This window comes from Haemaphysalis longicornis, unplaced genomic scaffold (assembly GCF_048455015.1).
Source record: "Haemaphysalis longicornis isolate Haplotype H1 unplaced genomic scaffold, Haemaphysalis longicornis Haplotype H1 scaffold_2, whole genome shotgun sequence".
Classification (NCBI taxonomy): Eukaryota; Metazoa; Arthropoda; class Arachnida; order Ixodida; family Ixodidae; genus Haemaphysalis; species Haemaphysalis longicornis.
In genome coordinates, this window is record NW_027526295.1 from 14,869,745 (window position 1) to 14,895,721 (window position 25,977).

General features: G+C 49.1%; 1 protein-coding gene and 2 pseudogenes across 6 annotated transcripts in view; all 3 read left to right on the top strand.

The window, feature by feature from the left end:
* The window catches only part of LOC144168766 (DNA-dependent protein kinase catalytic subunit-like), a 477,503-nt gene that overhangs the window by 173,025 nt on the left and 278,501 nt on the right, over positions 1–25,977 (top strand). For 5 of the 6 annotated variants that reach the window (XM_077697734.1, XM_077697729.1, XM_077697730.1 and 2 more), the window contains exon 37: positions 14,581–14,786. In XM_077697734.1, the coding sequence (XP_077553860.1) occupies positions 14,581–14,786 (206 nt within the window). The remainder of the gene's footprint in view (positions 1–14,580; positions 14,787–25,977) is intronic. The other variant, XM_077697731.1, reaches the window with a different exon arrangement.
* On the top strand, positions 5,632–9,896 carry LOC144166992 (uncharacterized; annotated as a pseudogene).
* On the top strand, positions 8,620–10,635 carry LOC144170879 (uncharacterized; annotated as a pseudogene).

The following is a 25,977-nucleotide window of genomic DNA, read 5'->3' on the forward strand; positions in this document are numbered from 1 at the left end:
AGTGCGTAAACTTCAGCCACAGCACGTTTGCATGGCCGCCGCCATATTTGTTTACAAAAGACCGCGCAGCCGGCGGCCGTGGGGGCAGCCTCGCAGCGGCACCACCAGGGGGCGACACATGGTGACTCAAGTCGTGGCTTTGGCTTGGGCTACGCTAGCCCACTACCGCTGAACAGAGCGCGTGCGTTTGTTGTTTGTGTGTGGCGATTGGCATGTTTGTTCTCAGTAAGATGCCTTCACCAGCCGTAAAGTGGAGGTTTTTATCGTTACGAGATAAGGCAGCCATCATCGCCCAAGTCAGTTGCCCAAGGGAGGATAGCGCCGACGAGTTTGGAAACGCCTGCAACTAGCTCAACCATTTTGAAAAGCAAGGATCCCACCAGTTTTCAATGGCGCACGTGCGCAAAACAAAACAGTGACAGCTGTGGCCTTTCTGGACGTCTAGAAAGCGGTGCTCACTAAGTTTTGTAAACAGTATTGGTGCAACGAGGTGCCACTCTGTCTGGCAAAGTTCGTAAACAGAAGAAGCTGGGCTCCACTTGCATGATCGGACGTACTCGGTGCCGAGGGCCAGGGTGGGAAACGTGCAGAGAAGGTGAACCCACGGAATGTTTTGGATGCGTTTGACACGATCTCGTTCTTGGGCGCACACGACGACTAGCAACGAACCATTTGTACAGTGATAGCTGAACTGTGATGTTGGCTGTAAGGTAAGGCTCACGAAGTAATATAACCGACTTTAGGAAATAAATTTTTGGTTTGTGGCCAATTTTCCGGTCGTTTATGTTTCATTCTCGCGGCAACGAAATTCCCGCAAAAGCGAATTTTCTTGCTTTCCCCGGCGGTTTCGTTATTGCGGGGTTCGACTGTATTTGCATTTGCGCTAAGCAAAACTTCCCACCTTCACCTGTAGCGATGGCAGGCACAGGGTAGGGCTCCGTGGCTTGGGACTTCCTCTGAGTCGCCGGCATAGCACCAAGTTCGTTTTGAACAGCAGCACGTTGTCTGTTCGCTGCCCCGACCTCCTCGCGTGTCAGGAAATGTGTCTCCAAGTGAACTGTATGCGACACGTTCCCGCTCGTCGAGGTTGATGTGAGATCGGAGACGGAGGCCGCGGTCGCTGAGGTCGATGCGCTCGAGACGCCGGACACACTCGCAGCATCGAAGTATTGCACAGACAGGGCGGGAGATACGTTGTTGGAAGCGCGGACACCCTCGTTAGCGATGCTCTGCGCCACCTTCTTGGCCATGCGAACAAGCTTCATTGAACGCTTCCGCGCACCGAACGCATGTAGCGTCCTGAACTTCACTCCGCGCATCGTGGCCGATTACGTACACGATCTGGCAGGCTACTCTGAACTGTTAAAGTACGTCAGCGATTGTGAGCACGGCAAAAAACCAAGTAGAATGAGCGGACAAGTGAACGAAAAGGGGGTGCACAGTGCGGCAGAACAACAAAGGGGCGGCGAAAAGCAGACGATGGCGCAGGGAACCTGGTGGATGCGAGCGGCGCAGGCCGCTGGCCGGGAAGAAGCGCGCATCTAGCTTCCTCTAGCTTGCGTGCTAGGTTCCTTGCTGGCCGTACGTGGCGTGTCATACCCACGATACCACATGACTTGCGAACGAGGGTGCCGGAGGACGGGACCCCCTTTGGTCTCCCTTGACGACATTTCCTTTCCACCCACTGAGCCCTTCTGCAGAGAGTGAACTGCGCTGTTCAGGGGTGCCTACTCTCACGGCCACACAGACCGAGAACCCACTTGGCTCCACTGGAAACTCTACACGGTGCTCTTCTGTGTTGGCCGGTCGTCGGGATGCCCCTCTTCCCGCCTCATGTACGGGCGAGGGCCCATGCAGTCCACCTTTCCAGGACAATGAAGCACGAGCGAAATGGAATGCGTTTACAGAGACGTCCAAACTACACCACACATCCATGAGACACCTACACGTAGAGGAAGCTGCTCCTCAGCTCCTCACGGCACACATCCTCGACGCTGCCGAAAACTCCATTCCCCACGCCTCTGGTGCCCCGCACAACCAGAGCAGGCCCTGGGGGAATGAGGACTGTAGGCGGGCACGAGAGGCCCAGAACAAGGCGTGGGGTATCCTTCGTCGGTACCGCACGTCGGGAAACCTTTTATTGTTCAAAAGGGCAAAGGCAATGGGAAAACGTTTGCGCCGCTCATTCATAACATCCATAAACTCCTACACTGACACTCACAATGTCTGGACATGAATACGCAAGCTAAAAGGACAACAGAGACACAGCCTGCCCCTGGTTAGTACAACAGGGGGCACACTCGAAGACCAGGCTAACACACTTGCACAACACTTCCAACACATGTCCACTACACAAATACTTTCATGAAACACAAACTCTCGGCCAAAAAGAAGCCTATACTAGATAACAATAGGTCAACATCTTATAACTCAGAGTCTTCACTGCATGAGCATAGGGCTGCTTTGAGCGTGTGTAAACCCTCAGCTCCAGGCCCAGACAACATCACGTATACAATGATAGAGCACTTACACGCAGACACTCTTGTTACACTCCTTCACCTTTACGCTTTCGGGGCACATTCCAAAGTCTTGGAGGGAGGCCATAGTTGTAGCATTCTTGAAAGAGAGGGAGGACCCTTCCACTCCCGCAAGCTATCGACCCATCACCCTCACAAGCTGCCTGTGCAAGCTTCTAGAGAAGATGATCAACAGAAGACTCGTGTACTTCTTGGAGTACAATGGTCTTCTCGAGAGCTGCCAGGCAGGCTTCAGGGTGGGGCGATAGGTTGAGGCCTCAACCGATAGGTAAGATAGATAGAGATAGATAGATAGGGTGCCTAGATAGATAGGTAGATAGAGCGATAGATAGATAGAGCGCCTATCAAAATCGATCAATTTGATCGCTACTTTGGGAGCGCCTTTTCATAGCGTTCCAGGCGTTGCTCGAACAAGTACAGCTGTTCGGAGTTAGATCAGAAAATGCTGTTTCAAAATCACTTTTGTTTTCATTTTTGCAACGAAAATGTGATTTTTGACATGCGTTTGAATCACCTTGGTATGGAAAAGGGGCGTGATCATCGCGCGTCACTGCTACCAACGAAGAATGCGTGCAACTCGTAATTACTCTGCACCAGTGTTTGTTTTTTGCTATTAGGGCGTGAATGGTGAACCAGCAAACGATTTTCAATCGTCAGGTTCGCGCTCTGACAGTAATAATCCCAGAAATCGGCTGAAAATGTCAAGCAGTGCCTGGTTGCAAAGCTACTTTATGATTTTAGGCAGTTTTATTGCCTTTGCACACGTTGTTCTAAGTTCTGTGGTAGTTCTACTTACCCCAGGATCATTCGCGAACAGTTTCGGTTTCATTTCTGCATCGCGAAATTCATATTTAGCGCTACTACGCAGTTACCCAACTTCTAGGCTACCTGCCATGGCGCCTGGAGCGTCCGCGACTGATCCTCGAACAAAGCACAGCGCTCCTGATTTCCCCCCACCCTAACCCGATTTCTTCGATAAGAACTTAAGATGCAAGTCAAAAGATCACACCCAGTTGCCAGATATCTGTTCCGCCGAGGACAGCGCTTCAAACCGGCCTTACACTGCCAGCTGTTCGCCTTCCAGTTTCGTTTCCATGCGAGGGTATATCCGGGTGTCTAATGTTGCTGCTTAGTTGAACTGTCTATTCGGACGGAGTCTCTGATAAGTTTTTGTACTGTTTCATTTGAAAAATGTTAGGTGGCGTTGCAATAGAGGAGGCTCGTTGTGCTGATCTTTTTCATCGCGCAACTGCTACTCTGCCAAAGATCACAGGGCACGATTCTAGCGCATCGTACCTCATTTCTGCGAGCAAGGCTACAATTGCGAGTAAGAAGATGATAATAAAGCTCAGCTTTATGTTTTGAGAGATAACTGACCGTGAACGTCAGCAAGCATCAACCACGGTGTTCCGTTTTCAACTTCATGCAGGGTTTTTTCCGCATCGCGTGCTTGTCCCAAATATTGCTCGCTGTACATGCAAAGTCAGTCATGGACAAGATGATTTTACGTTATAAATTGGTGCCGCTGAAAATGTCAAACTGCCAGATTTATTCCAGGGAACCACCCGAAATTGCACATTTTGAATTGGAGATTGGGCTTCACCGCATGACACGAGCACCGTGCGTGCTAACATTTTTTTTTATATCTGACAAACTGTTTCGCGCAAGTCGACATTTTTTCTGGGGTGTGTTTTTGAAATGTTTCCCTACAAAATGTATATTCTAATTTTTTTTTCTACTACCAGTGGTTTGATATACACACCTCCTTTTTTATAATTTTTTTCGAGCACTTGACAAAAATTTTGATTTTGATATTTTTTTTTCACAACTATGATATATAAAAACATTTAAAGAAGTGGTGTTATTGGAAAGGCCGTTAAATAATCTGCATTTTGTGTCCCTGTAATTAGTGCCTAACCAATTTTTTAGCAGGAAAAAAATGTTTTCTTGAACCCCTAAGAATTGGTTAATTTTCCGGCGGCAGCGAAAGAGTTAAACTGCAGTGGCTAGAATAGGAAAGTGTGATGACCATGCCTTCTCCCGCGTAACGCTCTTGGAGGAAATTCCAGATGGCGCTGTCACACGCTTACACGTTCGCTGGGACTGCGACGGAATGTAGAGTACGAATGTAGCACGCAGCACCACACCGAGAAAGCCTCTTTGAGAGCTATTCTGCGCTGCGTGCTAGCGCAAATTGAGATGCAATGAATGTCGTATTTTTTAAGAACTACTATCATCGCAGTTTACAACCGACTGGACGCGCTTTGACAGCCAAATATAGCTGGCTGGCTCTGTCACTTATGAAACCCAAATCAGAATTGTGGACTGGTAACTGGTAAATGCGCATTTTATTTTCGACGTGCTCGTTACAGACAGACAAAAACTGCTCACTTTTGGTGAATTTCTTATTGTTTGTTGAAAATTACGAAGTCTTGAAGCCATCAACTTTCTTTGCTCAATGGGCCTTGCCTTTCGCTGCTAGTTCTTTTTTGTGTGTGTGAACAAATTCACGCATTTTTTTCTCGAAATGTTTTCGAAAAAGCGTTTTCGACCTTCGGTTCTGCTGTTACGTGAGGCAATTGAGTTTAAAGTGCTTCTTCCATTCACGACAAGGCCAAAACGAAGAAGACCAAAACGAATTTGATAGCCATGGACGGGGAGAGTGGCAGACTTTTTCAGTATGTCCAGGGTGTCTAGCAACTGGGAAAACCGGGAATTATCAGGGAAATGATACACGCCGGGAAAAATCAGGGAATCGTCAGGGAATATTGCCATAAAGCAAACCCAGTCAGGGAAAATGACCCGCGACTTGACTTTCCGGCGTGGACCGCGGACTCTGCTCACCCGAATCGGCGCAAACAGCCAACGTGGACAGATCCAATCCAAGCCAGTGGGACAGTAGCGCCAGGGTTGACAAGTTCGGCCTTTTTTTCCCCGCGGCCTGGCAACCTTGAGCAGCGCGTGCCGGGCATGCTGGGCATACACTTCTGTTGTTTTGAACCATTTCTTCCGCCATGTTTTGAACGATGGAACCTTCCGGTGGCATGGTGTTTTCATCGTTTTTTCAGAAGTGAAGTCAGAATTCTCACTGACAATGTTGGCGGTGAGAAAGTGCTTCTTTAATCCGGACTGGACGAACCCGAACGTTTCGGAATACGGAAGCTGGATTAAGCCCGTGCAGAATGATCCTCACAGTGCTCAGTGCACACTGTGCTGCAAAACTTTTTCTTTAAGGGGGGCGCTGGTCTTGAAGACAATTTTGTTATTTTTAAACCAATCTCCTTGCAATTTGCACATTGAGTGTGCTTTAACATCCTGAGCACGAATATGCAGTCAGGTGTCATCTATATAGTCTAATTTCAGAGTTTTGCAACATGTTATATCATTCCATTTCGGGCAATTTTTAATTATCCGCTTATGATATACTTGAATAATTCTTGTTCCTTTGTGCTCTCGAAGGACCAGGGAGTGCAACTATACCACAGCAGTAATTTTATCACTATTTCTGCAATTGCTCTGAACTTATGAAATGTCAGGTCCTCAATTATCAATGTTTTTGTAAAACAAAATGCATAAAAAATTGTACTATTACAAAGAAATTTTATATTTTTCTGGTTTTATTGCACTGTTCAGTTCTTAAGCTTTCAAATGCAGCAAGAATGACGCAAATCCGACCAGTACATCCCAAGATATTGTACCCGACAGTTGACCTCATGGGAAAAAACTGGTTTTGAGAAAACAAGGCACAAAATTCAGAAATGCAGGGGAAAATGACCATTTAGCCAACTTCAAATGGTGACAGCTTTGTAAATACTTATGGTACAGCTATAATATTTTGCAGGTACATTCTTTGGGATCTACAGACTGCAAATAAAATTAATACAGAAAATTGATTTTTTGGCAAATTGTTGGTCCTCAAGACCAGTGTCCCCCCTTAAGCAACATGGGAAGCACTGCAGTTTCGAGTCACGCGTCCAGCAAGAAGCATCTTGCTGCTTTCAAGTGTCAGTCGAGCGCTTCGCAAGCTGGCATGTCGTCGTTTTTTACGCCAGCGACGAACGCTTCGGCCCAATGTAGCAGAGACCGGACAGGTGCGCCCGAGGAGCCTGCAACCACCACAAGTGCGAAGACATCGATGAGCGGCTTTCTTCTGAAGAGCGCTGTGACAAAAGCCGAGATAATCTGGTGCTTAAACGCAGTAGTGACTCACGGATCTTTTCGGTCAACAGCGGCGTCGGCCTCGCTCTTCCCTCTCATGTTTCCGGGATGTGAAGTCGCTGAAAAACTTCACCTAGGGAAGGACAAGGTAGGGTTTACGATTTGCTATGGTATTGCGCCTTACTTTCGTAAGAAGCTGCTATCAAGCCTTGCCGGTGTGCCGTTCTTAGTTGTTTCGTTTGACGAATCACTAAACAAAGTGACACAGAAGCAACAGATGGATGTGCTCGTCCGATATTGGGATGGCACTACTGATGGCACTGTGAAAACGCAGTACCTAACTTCATGCTTCTTGGGGCACACGTGTGCGGAAGACCTGGCATCTGCATTCAGGAAAGCTACAGAAGAGCTCAAGCATGCCAAGATACTGCAAGTTTCAATGGATGGGCCGAATGTGAACATAAAGTTCCTGAGGTCACTGAAGGGGGAACTCGAGGAGTCGGATGAGAGTCACAATATCCTAGATATTGGAAGTTGTGGGCTGCACGTAATGAATGCAGCATACAAGGCAGGTCATGCTGCAACCGGCTGGGATGTGATCGCCTTTCTTCGCAGCAGCTACAGCCTGTTCAAATGTGTGCCTGCTCGTCGTGCTGACTACGTCACCTTTACAGGGAGTGCACTGTTTCCTCTCAAGTTCTGTTTTGCCAGGTGGCTCGAAAATGGGAAGGTTATCACCAGGGCACTAGAAGTTCTTCCAAACTTGGTGAAGTTTGTAGAGGGCTTTGCGAAGGCAAAGAAGCAGCCGACGTGCTCCAGCTACAATGCCGTTGTGAAAGCAGTTGGTGATCAGCTGTTGCCAGCAAAACTACCCGTCATGCTGTCGATTTGTGAGGAACTGGAGCCATTTTTGGCAGAATTTCAGAGTGACAGGCCGATGGTGCCCTTTCTTTCAACTGCACTGCACAATATCCTGCGGTTCCTGCTTGCAAGGATTGTCAAGAAGGAAATCCTGGAGGCTGCAGACACGCCCGCCAAGCTGCTCAAGGTTGACCCAGAAAAACTCGAGAACTGTATACCTGTACCCACTTTTGACATTGGGTTCGCTGCGAAGAATGAGCTCCGCAAGGTGCCCAAAATGCCACAGCTTACCTTGCACCAATTCAAGAAAGACTGTGTTTCCTTCGTTAAAGTGTGCTGTCGAAAGGTGGTGGAGAGGTCACCGTTGAAATATAAGCTAACTAGGGGTGCCAGCTGTTTGGACCCGACATTCGCATTGTCTCCGGAGGCTGGCCCAAAACGATTGACCCTCGCACTTGAAGTGATTTCAGAACACCAGTGGCTGACTGGTCTGCAAGCAGAGCGGGCCCATCGTTCTTGCATACAGATGTGTTCATTGAGCCTCACCCAAGAAAAATTGAACAATTTTGACTGGAAAGAGCAGAGGCTGGACGTTCTGCGGCTAGATCTCTGCTCGCATGATCACAAAGAGCTGCTGTCTTTTATCAAGATCATCCTTTGCTTGTCTCACGGCAATGCTGCCGTAGAAAGAGGCTTCTCAGTCAACAAAGAATGCCTCGTCGAAAACTTGAAAGAAGATTCACTGATAGCACAACGACTGGTGCATGATGCTGTACGTGTTGGCAGCAGGTGGTGTGGACAAAGTTGTAATTACTGACAAGATGGCGCAGATGGTTTGCAATTCCTACAGCGTCTTCAGAGAGGAATTGCAGAAAAAGAAGGCAGAAAGACGGGTGGAGTCAGGTGCTCAGAAGGACAAGAAAAGAGTGGCTGCTCTTGTCAAACAACTGGAAGAAAAGAAGCGAAGGCTGCTTAGTGAATCGCTGACAGAAGCTGGTCTCCTGCAAGAAAAAATAGACGCTCTTAAAAAGTAACAGATCACTGCTTCAAGAACTTTTGTGCAATGGCTGACACAAACAGTAGAAGCCGATTTGTGTTTGCATACACTTTGTGCAATAATACTCTAGTCAGCAACTACAATCTGTGGTGAATAATTTATGTTTGCGCTCTAAATAAAACAATGTTTTGTGTTCTGCACTAATGGTCTTGCATGTATGTATTGCCACCTATGCAGCGGTCAGGGCATTTCACTTGAAATTGTCAGGGAAAACCTGGAAAAGTCAGGAAATCTTAAAATAATAATTTGCTAGACACCCTGATGTCAGATGCTTCGTAAATGCTTCCATTGTCTGGAAGGGTACGCGTACGGGCTTTGGCTTTATCCTGCGCTGTGCGACACACGCTGTAAGCCATTGTGAAGGGCGAAACACTCAGCGTGTAATTTCCCCCATGTTGCCGAAGGTAGGGTCAAGTTCTTGACAGAAAAGAAGCATGGGGTTCTTCAAACTCTGCACTCACAGGGGAGTCACCTTCCTTAGCTTTTTTATTGCTGGGTGGGGCCGCGGGTGCACTTTTCGTTTGACACTTCCTGCTCGGGGAAGTTGTTTCGGCTGGTACTTCGGAGGACTTGGAAATTGTGTGGGCAGATTTTGCGGGGGCAATTCGGAGGCCTGCCTATGTAGATTGAGACAACTTTTCCGTTCACAATATGTTCAACGTGTCGGGAGATGTATCTTTTGTCGAAGTGTAGCTCGCACATAGCGGTGTTTTCCTTGAGCCGCTTCTCAGTACGTGGTATTTCTCGTCGCCACTGCGCCAATACAGACGCACGTCCTTCGGAACGCCAAACAACGACAGTTTCTTTTTGCAGGACTTGTACACGGTAGAGTGGCCCAGCACAAAACTGTGGATCTACTAATGCACCCTTAAACCTGCTACGGCACAGGAAACAAGCGGTGCTTCTATCTGGGCTAAGCGGCAATCGCATTGCAGACGATCCGCGCACGCCTCAGCAGGCGACGTGTAAACGATCGTGCGCGCCCCCTCGCGGATCCCTATCGGTGGCTTCAAAGCGCCTCGTAGCCGCTGCATGCCGCTAATCACACTTTCCTATTCTAGCCACTGTAGTTAAACGAGCGAAGTGAAGAAGCACAAGTCCGGACTCTACTTTGTACGATGGGAAGGCAAGCCAGAGAAATCTTCTCAACTTTCGCTTTATCTGAAGAGCAACAGAAGCAGTACGAAGTCGTCAAAAAGAGTTCGACGACCACTTCGTGTCCGCACGGAACCTAGTTTATGAAATCGCATGTTTTCATTGATGCATTCAACAACCTGGCGAATCAGTCGACCAATTCATCGCTGCGTTGCACACGCTGGCGGATCGGTGCGACTACAAGGAAAAGAAACGCATGATCCGCGACACGTTTGTCGACGGCCTCAGTGGTGCGAAGCTCTCCGAGTCGCTACAAATGGATGCAAATTTTACACTCGCCAGTGCTTTGGCAAAAGCTCGCTGAGAGGAGACCGTCCAACGACAGCAGCAGCAGCTGTGAGAAACCAGCGACGAATCTTTGGCAGCGGCAGCCAGCAGTCTGGACGCGGTCAGCAACCAAGGGCAGCTCCGGAAGAGCTCTTCAGGACAGCGTCCCGGCAGCTCGTCAAGGAACAGTGCACCTGGCATACAAGCTCAGCGCACCAGAGAACAGACTTACCGACCATGCACCCCCGGTCCATGCCCCAACTGCGGTCAAGGAGCGCACCCCAGGACCTCCTGCCCGGCAAAAGCTGCGAAATGCAACTACTGTGGTTGTTCCGGACATTTTGCAGTGGTGTGTTGGGAAAAGGCTGCAGGCGACTGAAAGAAGGTACAACTTTCTTCTCTCCATTTGGACAAGGGGCATATTTTGTTGGCGCGGTGCACGGGGGGCACTCTCATTCTCGGTATGCTCAGGTCGTCGTAAACGGCACTCCGGTGTTCGCTAAACTAGACTCGGGTGCAGAAGTTTCCGTGGTACCCTCAACGTTTCCTGGATTGCCTACCAGGTTAGACAAGTGCGACATAACCTTAAAGGAGTACTGACACCAAATTTGGATACCTAAAAAATGATATAATTGGCTTCAGTAGTTTGTACAGATGCCTCACAGAAATTTTTGCAGCGATCCGAGGCCGGAATCACATCTAAAATCGATTTTGATTGTCCAGGCCGCGAGCTTCCACAAATCGGCAGCACTAGCGCAATCGCTTTCGGCGTGACGAAACATTAGCCTGCGTGTCTGGCCGGTTCAGGGTGATGTCATATAGCCGTTTTCAGAACCGGAAACGATATCCTGCGCTGCTGTTGTCGGTGGTATTCGTTTGGGCAGGAGACGTGGGCGTAGCTGTGTGAGCAATGCTTGTAAACGTTGCGTGTTCGACGTCTTTGCTCTTCAGTTCGTTGTCGGCGCATGGTGTTCGGCACTGGTGCCGAAAACTGCGCGATGTCGACGGGCACCGCGGCAACGCGGCGGTGCGCATCATCGAGCTCGCCCAAGTTGTGCTATGGCAAGCTCGTGGTATGCGAAGTACTGCTCGTGGAAGCCTGTCCGAGCAAATCAACGACGACGCCAAGATGCATTATTTTCCACGCGACGACATGCAGCGCTAAACGTGGACTGAGTTCGTGCGCCGGCGGCCGCAAGAACTGTCGCCCAAGCCAGCGGGCTCGGGGTTGCACGGGTCACCTTGGGTGTTGGGAACTTAGTATCGTGGCGACTATTTGATTGCTGGTATCGGTACAACTGCGAATGACCATCCCTTACACAACTTTTCACCACACTATCATCCCCTTTTTCGCATATGAAGCTTTATTTTGGCAATAATTTCCGTTCCAGCGATTGGCGACCAAGACATCTGCCGCGGCCTGTTTTGATTCTAGCGCGCAGGTGGCGCCATCTTTCGGCCGCTCGCCGCACCGTGGTGCCGGCAGTGCTGGGTCGGAGCGCCGAACCTCCGCTGCCGGTCAGCGTAGGCTTACCATCGCGGCAAATATCTGAACGCCACTTTTAAATTCAGCGCTGATAACAACTCCTAGCACAATTTTCAACACACTAACATCTACTTTATCGCATCTGGAGCTTCTTTTTCGGGATCAGATTGATTAGAAGAGTGGCGACAAGCTGTTGCTATCACGGTCTGTGCCGGTTTGAGCCGCAGTGATATTAAAAAACGGACGACGGCGAAGACATCGCCATCCTAATCGCCTGGCCAAATAAAGTTGTTCTGTCTGTCGGGTGGCAGTGTCTCATCCGAGTCTGACGATTCAGACGACATGTCGACTGCGCGGGCGAGTCGCGGACCATGTGAAATCGTAGCAGACGATGCGGCGAACGCATGGAGGAAAGAAAAACGTCCCTGACGTCACGGGTGAGACCGTGACGTAAGGCTGGCCCGCTTGCAGGCTGGCCTTCGAACGGCCATTTTCCCGCGCGACGACCAAATTTGAAATTGGTTGCAATAAACGTGCAATAATTAATTCTGTGTTGGCGGCTGACGGCTTTTGGTTTGATTTTCGTAATTACTGGGCCAATAGGTATTCTTTACAGCATAAAAACTGAAAGCGAGAAATTTCGTGTCAGTACTCCTTTAACAGGACCCGCGAATGAGCCACTCCATGTTCTCGGAAAGTTTGTTGCCAATATCCAGTGGAAACTGTGGAAGTACGCCCCGCAACATGGTGTAAGAAGTGGGATTGCGACGCCACTGATCCGTCGCTCCTGCAAGTCGACACCTGCAAGCGACTGCACGCAGGGCTCCAGTCATGCTTCCGTTGAGAAAAAAAAAAAAAAATTTGTATGCTTTTTCCGTGGTCGTCCTCGTGTCATATCTTTGTGCACAGCAAGTTAGACAGCAGTATTTGGGCATCTTGGACAACGATAAATGCCGACGTGTGGGTCACTAACCCCTGGCTATCATGTACACAGTGGTATCCGGAGATCCGGGAATCCCCCAACATGGCGGAAGCGCACGCGGTTCCCACAAGAGGGCGCCAGTTTTTGCATAAGGTCAATAGTGCCTAGTATATTCTAGGCACTATAGCAGGAAGCATAGCCACTTTTTTATCGGCGTTCACACAAACCGTCAAATCGTTCCACTTGCCCGCTTGATAACAGCAATGGCAGCAGCGACTCCCACGCCTTCAGAACGAGCGGTCGGCTGAAGCGTGCGCCTCTGGAGAAGCTCGCGGGATGGGCATGCGAGGCGTGGGCCACGATTCCATCAACCATGGTTGAACGTTCGCTCAGAAGTGTGGCATCGCGAGCACGCTTGACGGCACCGAGGACGAGATGTTGTGGTCAGCGGAGAGCGACGAGTGAGATGAGCGAGACTACTTCGGGAAATAAATCGCCCGTTTCCCTCGCATTCGTTTTTCTTGCTCACACAGTTCCGTACGCGTTACAATCGGAGGTACAAGTTTTTTCTTTTTTTTTTGATAGGAAAATCGGATGCGCATTAGTATCAGAGGCGCGTTAGAATCAGGTAAGTACGGTACACACCCTGCATACACAGGCTGCCAGCATGCTTCACGAGGTAGTGTTACAGTGGCTACTTGGACATTGTGGGGTGAATGGGAATGTGATGGCCGACGAAACAGCTTGGGCAGCCCACACCTAATCTAGTGTCATCATCCCAATTCCTTTCTCTTGACGTGACGCCGCGACGCTTGCGTACTCTGTGGCGCGGCAGTCGCAACTCTCCATATGGACGGACGGAACAAAAAATTATCAGCCACTATACAGAATCGATCCCGCCTGCACTTTTCGAGTGCCGTGTGGCCTGGGAAAGCGCGACGAAGCAGTCATTCACCGCGTTCACCTCAATATCACTACTTGCACAAGACGTGCCGAGTTGCCTCCCCTCACTGTCAGGTATGCAGTGTCCGTAAGGACATTGAACATGTACTGTGTGTGTGTCCCCGTTATAACACCCCGCGGCTAACCTGGAAGACAACTTTGGGACTGCGTGCTGATGCACCATTGAAGCTTTGCGACGCCATTGGTCCATAGCACTCAACTGCTGCGGCAACACGGAGTACGCGGGCCTTGGTGTCATTTCTCCGTGACTCCGGCCTGAACGAAACTCTGCGAATGCTTGCCTTAACTTCACTTCTGTTTGTGCGCCGTGTGCGTGATCCTGCGTTTGTTAGTTTGTGTGCTCATTTGCTTTTGTAGTGTCTGTATGAGTTTTTGTGTTAAGTGCGAATGCACTTCTTAAGCGAGCCTGAATCGTCCGCCGCCGTCGTCCGCATAGCAACAGCTGCGGGTGCGCGCGCTCCTCGCCTTCCCTAGCAACAGGGGGAGATGGGCGCGCGCTACTCTCCTCCTCCTCTCTCCGCTCAGTGACTGTGGGTGTTGGGCGCCTCCTCTCCACTTCGGGCGGGAGAGCTCTCGCTCGCGTAGCGGACGCTCCGCATTCCGACGTGTGAGGGCGCTCGTGTAGCCCTCGCCGTAACGGCGGGCGCTACTCTCCTCCTCCTCTCTCCGCTCAGTGACTGCGGGTGTTGGGCGCCTCCTCTCCACTCCAAGATCACGATATCCACCGTAATCGCGCAATCAACAACCGTGCATTCGCACTTGCACACTCTCCCCCTCGGGGAAGTGCGAGGGAATTTTTCTTTGTTTCCTCTCACTTTTGCACATCTCATGTTCACGTGGAGTAGCAAGCCAAGCTCCTCGCCACCAGGCTGACTTCTCTTCATCGTCAAAGGCATTCCTCCTCCTCCTCCTCCTCATACCTTTCACCGTTTGTCTTGGCCCTTAAGCAGTCTTCCTTCTTTATCGAGGCAGCAAGAAAAAACCCCATGCGCCACCTGCAGGGGCGGCAACAACCACAGCCGTGACGCGCAGTATTTTTGCAATGTGATTGCGCAGTGTTCAAGCTTTTAAAGTTCGTGCTGGGCACTTGCAGTTGTTCAGGAAATAGTTTTTCTTTCTCCCAGAGAGAGCACGAGTTATTGGCAGCAGGCACAGTGCGCGTGAATGTGCCCAGCCAGGTGGTGTGCTGCAGGCGGCGGAGGTTCTGCAGAGCCTGGAGCCCACCCGAGCGTGGAGCGTGATGGGAGACCAGCTGTGCCAGCACTTTGTCGACAACGGCCGCACCTTCGTCCCCGCACTGCTGGCCATGGGCGACCGGGCGCCTGCCACTCTCACTCAGGTGCTCAGCTGGCTGCTTCGAGACCGGCAGCTGGCCTCACGGTGAGCGCTCGGTGTGGGGCGTGGGGGGAACTTTGCTGCGCCGCAGTCTCGCCTTGTGCTCCCCAGGAATACTGAAAGTGCAAAGCACTTTTGCCCTGGCACACGGAATTCCTCCTCCAGTCGAGGAGGTTTTTGAAAGCAACATTGGCATGCAGAAGCATTGCGGTATTCCCCGCTCAGCAAGTGGAGCAGACACGTGGAGTGGAGGACAGATTGAGAATACGGCCATTAGTGTTCTTGGGGAGGGGCCTGTGTCGGAAGCATAGGACCTTGTCTTCACATTTACTGTACGAACTGGTCGGTGCAAGTGGTGGGGATTCCCCGGTTCCCATGAGTGTGGCCTTTAAACGAGTGCACTTTTCCGCGGCGCATGTGACGTCATCTCGCGGGCCGACGTGCCAGCAGGGAAAACCGGCCCCCTCTGTCGCCGGCACTTTTCCCCACCTGGCAATCTTATGAATGCGGTGCGTGCACTTCGTTGCTCTCTCGCTGTTGCTCTTGGCGCTTGGAAGGGAGATGGAGGATAGGGAATGCGGGGGGATGCGGCTCGTCCGCGCCCTCGCTGCCACCCGAGCGGAGCGGGGCCCCTGACCACAATCGGACGCGCGAGGTAGGCCTATTCCTGCATTGCCAGAAGCCCACTGAGGCCGGGCCTCTAGGCACGTGTTGATGCAGTGTAGTTCTTGCCCTGTCAAGGCGATCAGTAAGCGCTGTACCACTCGGCCAATAAACCCCCTGGTTTGTCCTGGCCCTTTGGAGCCTGTTGTCACCTTTGTTGGTGAGGCGAACCTCTCTGGGGCAGGGTAATTTAGTGTGCGTGGTGGAACCCTCCTATACGCCTCGAGATTCGCGATCGCTGCGCCGCCTGCCGCCGCTTCTCCGCGGCGTTTGCGGGATTAGCGCTGCGTGACTGATAGGTGGTCATGCAGTGTTTTGGTTCTCTTTCGCTTCTCTTTGCCTTTTCGCGCACTAAACAACTTGTTAAGGTGACGTCTGTAAGCTAACTGCATGTTTAGGGCGCTTAAAAAAAACATCTGCGTCTTGGTAGAGCGCTCGACGCCAACAAGAGCTACCCGGGGAGGCGGTTCTGCGGGCTTCTTGGCCGCTCTGCGGGCGTCGGCGACGGCAGCAGCATATCACCGCTGTCACCTTCGGACATGTCATCCCAAGTGAATTCTATTTATTGTCACCTCGTTTAGACCTGATATTGGCACTGTAAGAGGTTGGTTCGTTTTGCAGCGCAGACAACAAATGCGGCTTTGCATCGAATATGTACGTCGTAGAAAAATATGTTTCGGGGATGTGATAACCCAATAGCGTACAAAAACTTGTGCCTTTTATGGGAATATAAGCCACGCGAAAATGTTAAGTACACTCAAAGGCTGTGCGTTGTCAGATACGTGCCCACTCATGCCTTATATATAGTAAGAACCAAGGTATATGTAAATGAAACCAGGGGAAAATGAATGGTCTGCAAGTCAGGAATAAATAGAATAGTCGTACGGTAATGAAAAAAAAAAAAAAAAAACGAGTGCAGCTTCTGGATTGCTAAAGACGTTTGTTTGAGCAATGTAGTATTCACCAGACCAACTAGATGCGAAATGCACTGATATTTCGCTAGACATGGGGGGGGTGGGGGGGGGGGGGTGAGGAGGAGGACGCTCAACTATCGTTGTTTACAAATGCGGAGCGAAATCAACGAATGAACGTTTTAGTAATCACACACACCAGCTGCGTGTTCACTTTTCGTTTGTTTTTCGCCTTCAACGAACGGCTGATCATTCGGCGGACGCATGTTTTGAGAGAGAGAGAGAGAAAACCTTTAATGAAAGCTGAAGAGGTCAGCCCCACTAACGGTAGGGCTTGCTACTCCAGATGGGGTGAATAAAGTGAGGTAAGCAGTTCTCAAGAAATACGAGGTGTCGTTGAAAGAGTTGATTGATGCAGGGTTTAACGCGCCGACGCAAAGGAGACGATGAGGCACGCCGTAGTGGAGGTCTGCGGATTAATTTTGACCACCTGGAGATCCTTAACGCGCGCCGAAATCTCGTACACACGGGCTCGTAGGAAGAGTGTCGTATCTGATAAGGGTCTCTGATTTCGGTTTATGCTAGATTCTGCAGTCTCCCTGTGTCATACGAAGATGTTTCGAAGAAGAGTTTGGTCGCGGACGCGGATTACTCTATAAGCCCTTCTTCGCGCTTCTCGTGGAGGATAAATGTAACAGATGAATCTTAGCGAGCGCTCACCTCGGGACAAGACGACCCAGCATTAAATTTGTCGTTGTGTGCTGACTCCGGTGTGTAATTTTGCATTATCCATCATACTTCTTTGGTACAATGTTTGCGAAATTTATGCCGCATTGGCTTGTTCAGGGTACTGATCAATATCTGATATGTGATGTTGGCAGGAGTAACTTGCGTGCTGTCAGGTATGAGTGCTCCGCTGGATTTTGTAGTGCACAAAGTCGATTTACATCATAGTGTGTATGGCCGCAACATGACCATCGGAGGAAACACAGCTTACGGAGACACTGCCACTAAATTTCAGGGCAGCGGAATTGCAATCAGCTGCATGCAAATGCTGGCTTCGGGACGCCGGCCTGTGACACACGCCCGGCGCTCATATAGATCTTTCTAAGATCGCGTCATTAACGTTAACACTCTCGTGAACACACCAGGCTTGCAAACAGAGTGCCTGCTCCACGTTATTCGGTATTTCTAACGCGGACAAACGGTAAATCGCTGTTTTGAACGAGCCCCAAAAGCAACGGTGACAGGGGGGAACGGGCCGGGGATGCCGGGGACTCCCGCTCCTGCTTTCGAAACGGGCCGCTAGGGGGATTTCAGTGGCGCCCCTACAGGCCGCGCTCGAGGCGTATATCCCACAACGGTCCCCAAGGTCCACCAAGCCCAAAAAGGACGGGTAAAAGTTGGTTTAGCCTCACAGAGTCGCTGTATCCTTCTGTGTGCGAATGTAGTTATGCATTTCCAAAAAGGAGACTGAAATTGTTCCCTACTCACACAGAACAGTATTTGGCGTCGAAATACTACTTTACATTGGGTGCGGCACTGTTTGCAGGGGTGAGACAGCTGCGCATATTGCGCAATTTCGATACAAACTTGTTTTCCTGCGCCAGGCTGCTTTAAAAGCTTGAAAATTGCAAAAATTGTGCCAAACTGCTCCAAAACAGTCTGGGAGCCAGTGATTTTAACACTCCCGTCAGCTTCAGTGGGGAAAAATGCTTACTAACGGCATAATTCTACAGCACCCCCAAGGTGATGCTGTTCGTAAAAGTTTAGTTAATTGATAATTCAATAAAAAGCTTGCATAAAACTGCCTCCGAGAGAGTTTTTTAGAAAGGTACAATGTCGGGTTGCACATGTTATATTCTGTGTGTTTTTAAAGTTTTCCCATCGAAAACCATTGCAAAATCCTGTAGAAAAAATACTTATGTGTACTGAGGTGAAAAACTACTTGCGCACGTTGACGAAAAAATGGCAATTTTCGAAGTGCTGTATGTCCGTAACGACATTACTGGGCGCCACCATCTTGGTGTGGTGAAGGTTGGAAAACATGGCCACCGGGCGAAGCAGTTGCGCGTGGTTCAGGCAGAATGCTCTTTGCCGATTTCTACCATGGTCTTGGTTATGTGGATATCTGGGTTTGCATTTAGTCGTTTGATCTGTTGCAGGAACTTGTGCGACTCGAAAGACTGGAGTTCATCAAAATCAATGTGGTACCCGTGAATTCGCCGTGTTTCGGCCATTGGTGTGAAGCGTACTGCATGCTTGAGGTGAAATTTCGGACTCATTGCGGTGTTATAAAACGCTCAGTTTTTGCTGCCTTTGTCAGCGAGCTTGCGAGTGGTGGGAATGGGGCAATCGACACTGCAGAAGTGGCGGCACAGGCTACATCGCCGCAAAATGTTCAAGCAGTGGCCGATAGCTGGACGGGCTATTATTGGATGCTAGTAATAATTGTTCATTTATCTGAAGTGAAATTTAATGCCAAAAAAAGGAGTTTGGTAAACATACCAACGTTACTCAAATTATGATTGTAGTGAATGTGCCCCTTGGCGATTGACGTGGGAAGGTTGGTGGGGTGCGACGACTGCCACCTCGCTTTGCGGAACTTTGGCTGTAACTGTACACTTGTGTGTAAAGCCAAGTCTGGGATTACAGAAATTATAATTTTGGCATTGACATGATGGTAAAATGCCTTATGATTGGTTAGTTTTTCAATTAAATATTTTGAACAGCACTCCACGCTATCTATGCATAGAGCCTAAGAATTTATAAATGTCTTCTAAAAAGGTAGTGCAGTTTGTTCCTCGTGATACTCTGGTGGAACAAAATTTATTGAAAGGCTGTTTCAGTGTTATGTATGTTCAAAACCAATTAAAAAGTGCGCTTTTCCCCCCGAGTTTCCAAAAATTGCATTTTTTAGGCTCCGAAGGTGGCAATAAGTGTCGTTCTTCTGCCCCAAATCAAGGTTCTTCTGCTCCAAAACTGAGATTTCGCTGCTCAGAAAACTGCTGCCAAATCTGATTCAGCTGTCTCGCTCACCCCTGAGTTTGTAACATCAAAGAGATCTTGCTGTTGTCATGTGCTGTGCTCCGTGAGGCGCCAGTGCGGCGAAGCACCAGTACCCATTGAGAGGGGCAGGTGTGATCTTCCACAAACTGCCAGAAACCAGCTGGCAATCTGTGCTTCACGTGGGGCGCCTAATCCTGACTCGAAAAGATGCCTTAGCTTAGCTCTTTCGTTGCGGCGGGAAAACGGCCGATTTTGAGTGCTTCCACAAAACGTTTTTTTTTTCTCTTGAGCTACTGGACACACGTAGCCTTGCTACGCATGAAATTGTAGCTCATAGATTGCTCTTCGAAACACAAAGCAGCATTCTGTTAAAGGTACAATTACTTACAGTTTATTCATCATGTAATCAGAAAAAAGCCACCAAGAAAAGTATACAAAAAACACAAATCGGCAATTTTACCAAGAGTAAAAATTATTTCTGGAATTTTAAGATATAAAAATTGTTCCCGTGTCCCCTGGCTACGATTCAATATATAAATCAACAGTGTACACCAAGTTTTGGATTTTTGAGGTCTCGTCAACCTAGTGGAACTGACGGTTGTGCCACGCCGCAAAGGCACTGAAGGGTGAGCGAGTCTCTGTAAAATGTGCATCCAAGCATACTCTTTTGTGTTCTCGCACAAAATCTTTATCAGTTCGGTGGTAAAAAACAAGAAAAAAATAATCGAGCGCTCTCGAGAAGCATCGCACCTTCCCCCTATTTGCAGCGTTTCCTCAATCATGCACGAATGTCGTTTGTTTTGCTTCTGTTAATCAGTTTTGGCAACTTGGCTAATTCACTCCGATCCGTCATTCTTGACACTTTCATGCTTCTGGCAATTAGTTCCTTCGTTTTCTTAGTCAGTTTTCCACTTTGTTCCCCGCAGCTGCTGCTCATTCACTTAGTGCCGATGTGAGGCAGTTATTTAGCCTGTCTACAGTGGCCTCGTTCTGCTCATTCAAAAGCGAGAATTTGTTTGAGTTATGTTAAACTCCTGCGATCTGGCTCTGACTGCTTCCATGCAGGGTTTTTCAGACTTCATAAGTTTCTTTCCTTCTCTTTCTGAGATCTATCCTATGATCGCTCCTCCGTATCTTACTTAGCACCTCTACGTCATGCATGATACATGGGTTGTCACTTAAAGGAGCCATGAAGAGAAAACACAAGTTTGGTTCATTCGAAAGATTGCCTCGTTAGAATCATACTGACACCACTTATAACGCAAACTTCGCTCAAATAAGCTACATAATTAGGAAAAAAGGAAATGACCATGCGACCCGCCAGCTCATTTTCCGCAACAGAACCTATGATGTCACTCGAGAATGCTTTGCGATTATCGGAGGCTGGCAAAAGCAAACGCATGTTAGGCAGGGCTTACAGTTTGCATAGTGAGCTAAATGCCCGTGAAACATACTGCACATTCTTTTTATGACAAAGAACGGTGGAGTAAACGGTTGAAGGTCCGAACGAACACGCAAGCGTGTATGCCAATGCGTACGAAACGACCGCCAGCTGAACTCGACATCTCGCCGTCGCCACCGTCGCGCAGACGAATTTTCGGGTTCAAGGCTCTTCGGGGCCAACGAACCGTCCCAGCACGCACAGCCGCGACCTTGCTTGGTATCGTAATCCCTTCACAGGAGGTTGGCTGTCATATCGCCAACCAGCAAAGGTAAAAATAGAAACAAGGGGAGTAAGGAACACAGAGCAGCAACGAGATAGTGCCACTCGTCGCACAGGTTTCGGTATGGAGGTCGTGTTGGCTTGCTGCTGTCGTTACGAGCTCGTTTACAGTTTACAACCACTAAAAACTTCAGTTTGTTCGAGTACTTTACAATGAAATTTCGTTGCTGTGTTTTGAAATGCCCATGTAGTACGGGCAAATCGTCGAGGGAGTGCGACATCCCCGCCGGTGAGATCTCCTTTCGTGTGCTGCCCAACGACGAACCTCAGCGAAGCAAGTGGCTACGTTTTGTGAACTTAGCAAACGGAGGAGAAAGAGAGCTAAAGGAAGTACGAGTGTGCTCGCTTCATTTCCGAGGAAGTGATTACGGCAGGGACCCGGACATGCTGGCGCTCGTCGCCGACTTCATCAAATCGCCTTCAAAAAAATTGCCGTACACACCGCGCATTGACGCTCGAATCTTTCTGGTCGGAGCAGAGAGCTCGAGCGAACGGCTTTCCATGCACGACACCGGCCAACTGGCATAAGCGATACTTCTACTGAAATTGAAAATACGGCACATACGTACCAGTCTGTATTCGTCCGTCGCGACGGGGCTGACGAGGCAGCGGTGCCGACGAGGCAGCGGTGCCGACGGCTGGGCGTCGTCTGTTGTGGCTATTGCGGAATGGTCGCTTTCCCGTCCACCGCGTATCCCACAACTCTTGCCGCTCGTGCACTTAGAAGCATTGAGTGTTCAAGTGGTGTGAGGTTGTTAAATGCAAGCCCGAGCTCCTCGGCGAGAGTTTTGTTCTCCGGATCGGGCGATTCCATGACTAGGGCTGCGGGTGCACTAGGTTTTACTAGTATTTTTAAAATGGCTGCCGTCTCGGTCGACTCCCGCGTGTGGGTGCTATATGGAGTCGACATACTAAGTATCTGTTTCATGGACCGGCTCGTATGACGCCATTGTTCACGTGACGAAATGTGCAATTTTAGCGGGAGATTTAAAATTTTGGCTTAGATTGCCTTATTTCTCAGTGAATAAAGCATCATTTGCTTCCGGGAAAGCGCTTGGGGTACTATGAAACACCTAATCTTTCGAATAAAACAAACTTTTGTTTTCTCTTCATGGCTCCTTCAAAGTCAATTTCGTTTTTTTTTTCGTTGCACCATTGGGACTTTTCCATGTCCATTTCCTGTTCTTTTGTTTGTAGAAGAAACTGTTCAGCAATCTCAGGTTTGTCCTGCCTGCAAATCCCACCAGTGCATCTTCTGGACTGTTGCGATTGTCGATTCCAAAGTTTCCGACTGACTTTTCTCCCCTTCTTACCGACCTTTGCGCCGAAGTCTCGTATCACAATCGGGAACTAAGTTGTTGCCTTTTTCACTGCTTATTCAACATCCTCGCAGAAGCTATCTACAGCTTCATCATCGTAGCTGGTTGTTGGCACATAGGCCTGTACCATAGAGTTTTTTACAGTATACACTAGAGAGGAATCTGGCGCTAGCGTCTATGCGGCTCACATCAAGGCCGTCTGTGTCGTCATGGACCGCCATTATACATCGCGCTCGTTTCATCACTGGCTTGGATTGAAACGTTTTAGTGACCGCAAATTTAAACAAAGTGCCGCACAAGCGTGAAGTGGAATTATGTAAGGGGAAAATAAAATCAGGCTGTTTTAAAGGGGCACTGACACAAAAATTTTGCATCTTGTTTTTTTTGTTGCGATAAGTAGCTAGTGACCTACTTATAACCTGTAGAAACCTCATTTGCTTCAGCGTGCGACGGTTGTTTAATTAGAGGCATTTTCAATGCGGCCAGTCGCAGTTTCGGTTTCAGCGAGTGCCGCGAAACGATGGATTTTTGTGGATTTTGTGTGAACAAAGCTGACCACGTGACCGTCGGAGGGATATCACAGAGCAGAGCCGCCCTAGCACTGTCGAATCCGCATCGACGGCAGTTTCTGCGAACGCCCCCACATACTGATCTCGTGAGGCGCTTAATTAAAAAGCGACAGTGGATGTGACGCAGGCGCTGCGAGTGCAAATGCTACCGCGGGTAAAGAACGACGCGCGACGCTCGAGACGGTGGGTGGCAAGACGCGCGCTGGGAGCAGCCGGCAGGTCTGCCTACAGGACCGCCTACAGATGTGTTCGGCTTAGCACTGCGGCGGATATTCGAGTGCCGCTCTCGTAAGCGGTGCAGATGACGATTTTTAATGCAACCCGCCATCGCATCATTAACTCCTTTCTCATGTAAGCCACCATGGTCGGGACTTGGGGACAATTTCGTGCAGCGGTAACAAGCTATCACTCGAGCTACCTGCGCCGGCCTGAGCCACTTCGCGGCCGTGGCTGCCGCTTGCACAGCGACCGTGCGGCTAGCTCAGTGGGCTTTTCGTGCCTCTGGCGCGTTTTCGCATCCAATGGTAATGAACAGTAATAGAAACAGAGTGCCTGGAATCGCTGTAGAACTTTGGTCGCGGCCAGCTGCCCGATGAGCTGACGAAATCACGGCGCCTCCGCCGCCAACGATCGGGTCGTTCGTTCTCGAGAGCAGAAGCTCCGCCCTCCGGCCCTCTGATTGGAGCGGCGAGCCGGCGAAAAACGCCGGCAGTGCGGAAGCGGCAAACACAAACTCGTGACGTGTTTGGATGTTGTTTATTTACAGAATATACACGGGATGTCGATTGCGCGTGGTCCTCTGCTGGCTGCTCGGTTGCGTTTCGCACACTTTAAAATTGATTTTAAATATGTTCTAGGCTGTATTCGGCGCTGATATTTTGCAGATGATGTATATGTGTTCCCACCAATCTATCACTGAAGTTATCTCGCCTTCAAAATTTTGTGTCAGTACCCCTTTAAAACAAAGGAAAAAGGAAGTAAAGCGTATTTTTGCCGGAACAGTTGTGCCTGCTATTCCGCAGGCCAAAGTTGTAGTTACGAACAATGTTAATATTTGGGGAGGAAACTCATCAGAGACTGTGATTTTATTAATTTTACCATTATTTCAAATAATAGGTTGTTTGAAGAGTTTCGAAAGTTTTTTGAGTGTGCCTATGAAAACGTTGTCTTCATGGTGAACCGGTGCACCGCGACCGCAGCTAGTTTAACAAGAAAAAAGAAAACGTGGCGTTAAACAGTCGTGGACGATGACAAGATAGGACGCATACAAGCGCCCGTATCTGCCGTATCTTGTCTTCGTCAAAGTACGTTTTGTTTCTTCTTTTCGTTGGCTACAAATTTTTTACGCGCTCAGTCATACGTCCTTCGACTGCGGCATGAGCAACGTCAGGTGCGATCACGCATTGCCTGCTCTTTCACTGAACACGGCTACCACAAAAACGGGAGGATTTCGGCCCGTAAACGTGTTAATGCATAGCGAAGAAAGCAAATCCCTTGATTGATTGATTGTGGGGTTTAACGCGCCGACGCAACGCAGGCGATGAGGCGCGCCGTAGTAGAGGGCTCCGGATTAATTTTGACCACCTGGGGATCTTTATCGTGCGCAGAAATCTCGTACACACGGGCGTTTTTGCTTTTCGCCTCCATCAGAAAAGCGGCCGCCGCGGCCGGGAAAGAAAGCAAATCCCAAAAAACCGCTTAGGAATCCAATTGTCATGCCAAGCCCAAGCCAAAACGGAGGTCTTCTCATGAGCCCCCATGACGGCGTGGCTTACGAGGCGCAGTTTCCTCTCTAGTATACTTGCTAAGAAACTCTATGGCCTGTACTGTCTAACCTGTAACACTTTTCTAGCTTGATCCCAACAGCCGCAGCTCTCCCGCTAATGCTGAAAAACTCCACCTCCCCTGCTATTTTCCCTGTGGAATAAAAATCTCTTCCCATGTTTTACTCTTGTCCAGTGTAGCATAGAATATTCCTGCTAGTGAGCTCCACGCAGCCTTCTTCTGTGCTTCTAACTTTGTGTAACCCTATAATATCCCGTTTCTTCCGCTTTTTCTGCTATTTGTCTGTGGATTAAACATCTCTCCCCAAGTTCTTCCTTGTCTCATTAAGGTCCACTGTAGCGTAGAATATTCCTGCTAGTGAGCTCCACGCAGCCTTCTTCTGTGCTTCTAACTTTGTGTAACCCTATAATATCCCGTTTCTTCCGCTTTTTCTGCTATTTGTCTGTGGATTAAACATCTCTCCCCAAGTTCTTCCTTGTCTCATTAAGGTCCACTGTAGCGTAGAATATTCCTGCTAGTGAGCTCCACGCAGCCTTCTTCTGTGCTTCTAACTTTGTGTAACCCTATAATATCCCGTTTCTTCCGCTTTTTCTGCTATTTGTCTGTGGATTAAACATCTCTCCCCAAGTTCTTCCTTGTCTCATTAAGGTCCACTGTAGCGTAGAATATTCCTGCTAGTGAGCTCCACGCAGCCTTCTTCTGTGCTTCTAACTTTGTGTAACCCTATAATATCCCGTTTCTTCCGCTTTTTCTGCTATTTGTCTGTGGATTAAACATCTCTCCCCAAGTTCTTCCTTGTCTCATTAAGGTCCACTGTAGCGTAGAATATTCCTGCTAGTGAGCTCCACGCAGCCTTCTTCTGTGCTTCTAACTTTGTGTAACCCTATAATATCCCGTTTCTTCCGCTTTTTCTGCTATTTGTCTGTGGATTAAACATCTCTCCCCAAGTTCTTCCTTGTCTCATTAAGGTCCACTGTAGCGTAGAATATTCCTGCTAGTGAGCTCCACGCAGCCTTCTTCTGTGCTTCTAACTTTGTGTAACCCTATAATATCCCGTTTCTTCCGCTTTTTCTGCTATTTGTCTGTGGATTAAACATCTCTCCCCAAGTTCTTCCTTGTCTCATTAAGGTCCACTGTAGCGTAGAATATTCCTGCTAGTGAGCTCCACGCAGCCTTCTTCTGTGCTTCTAACTTTGTGTAACCCTATAATATCCCGTTTCTTCCGCTTTTTCTGCTATTTGTCTGTGGATTAAACAT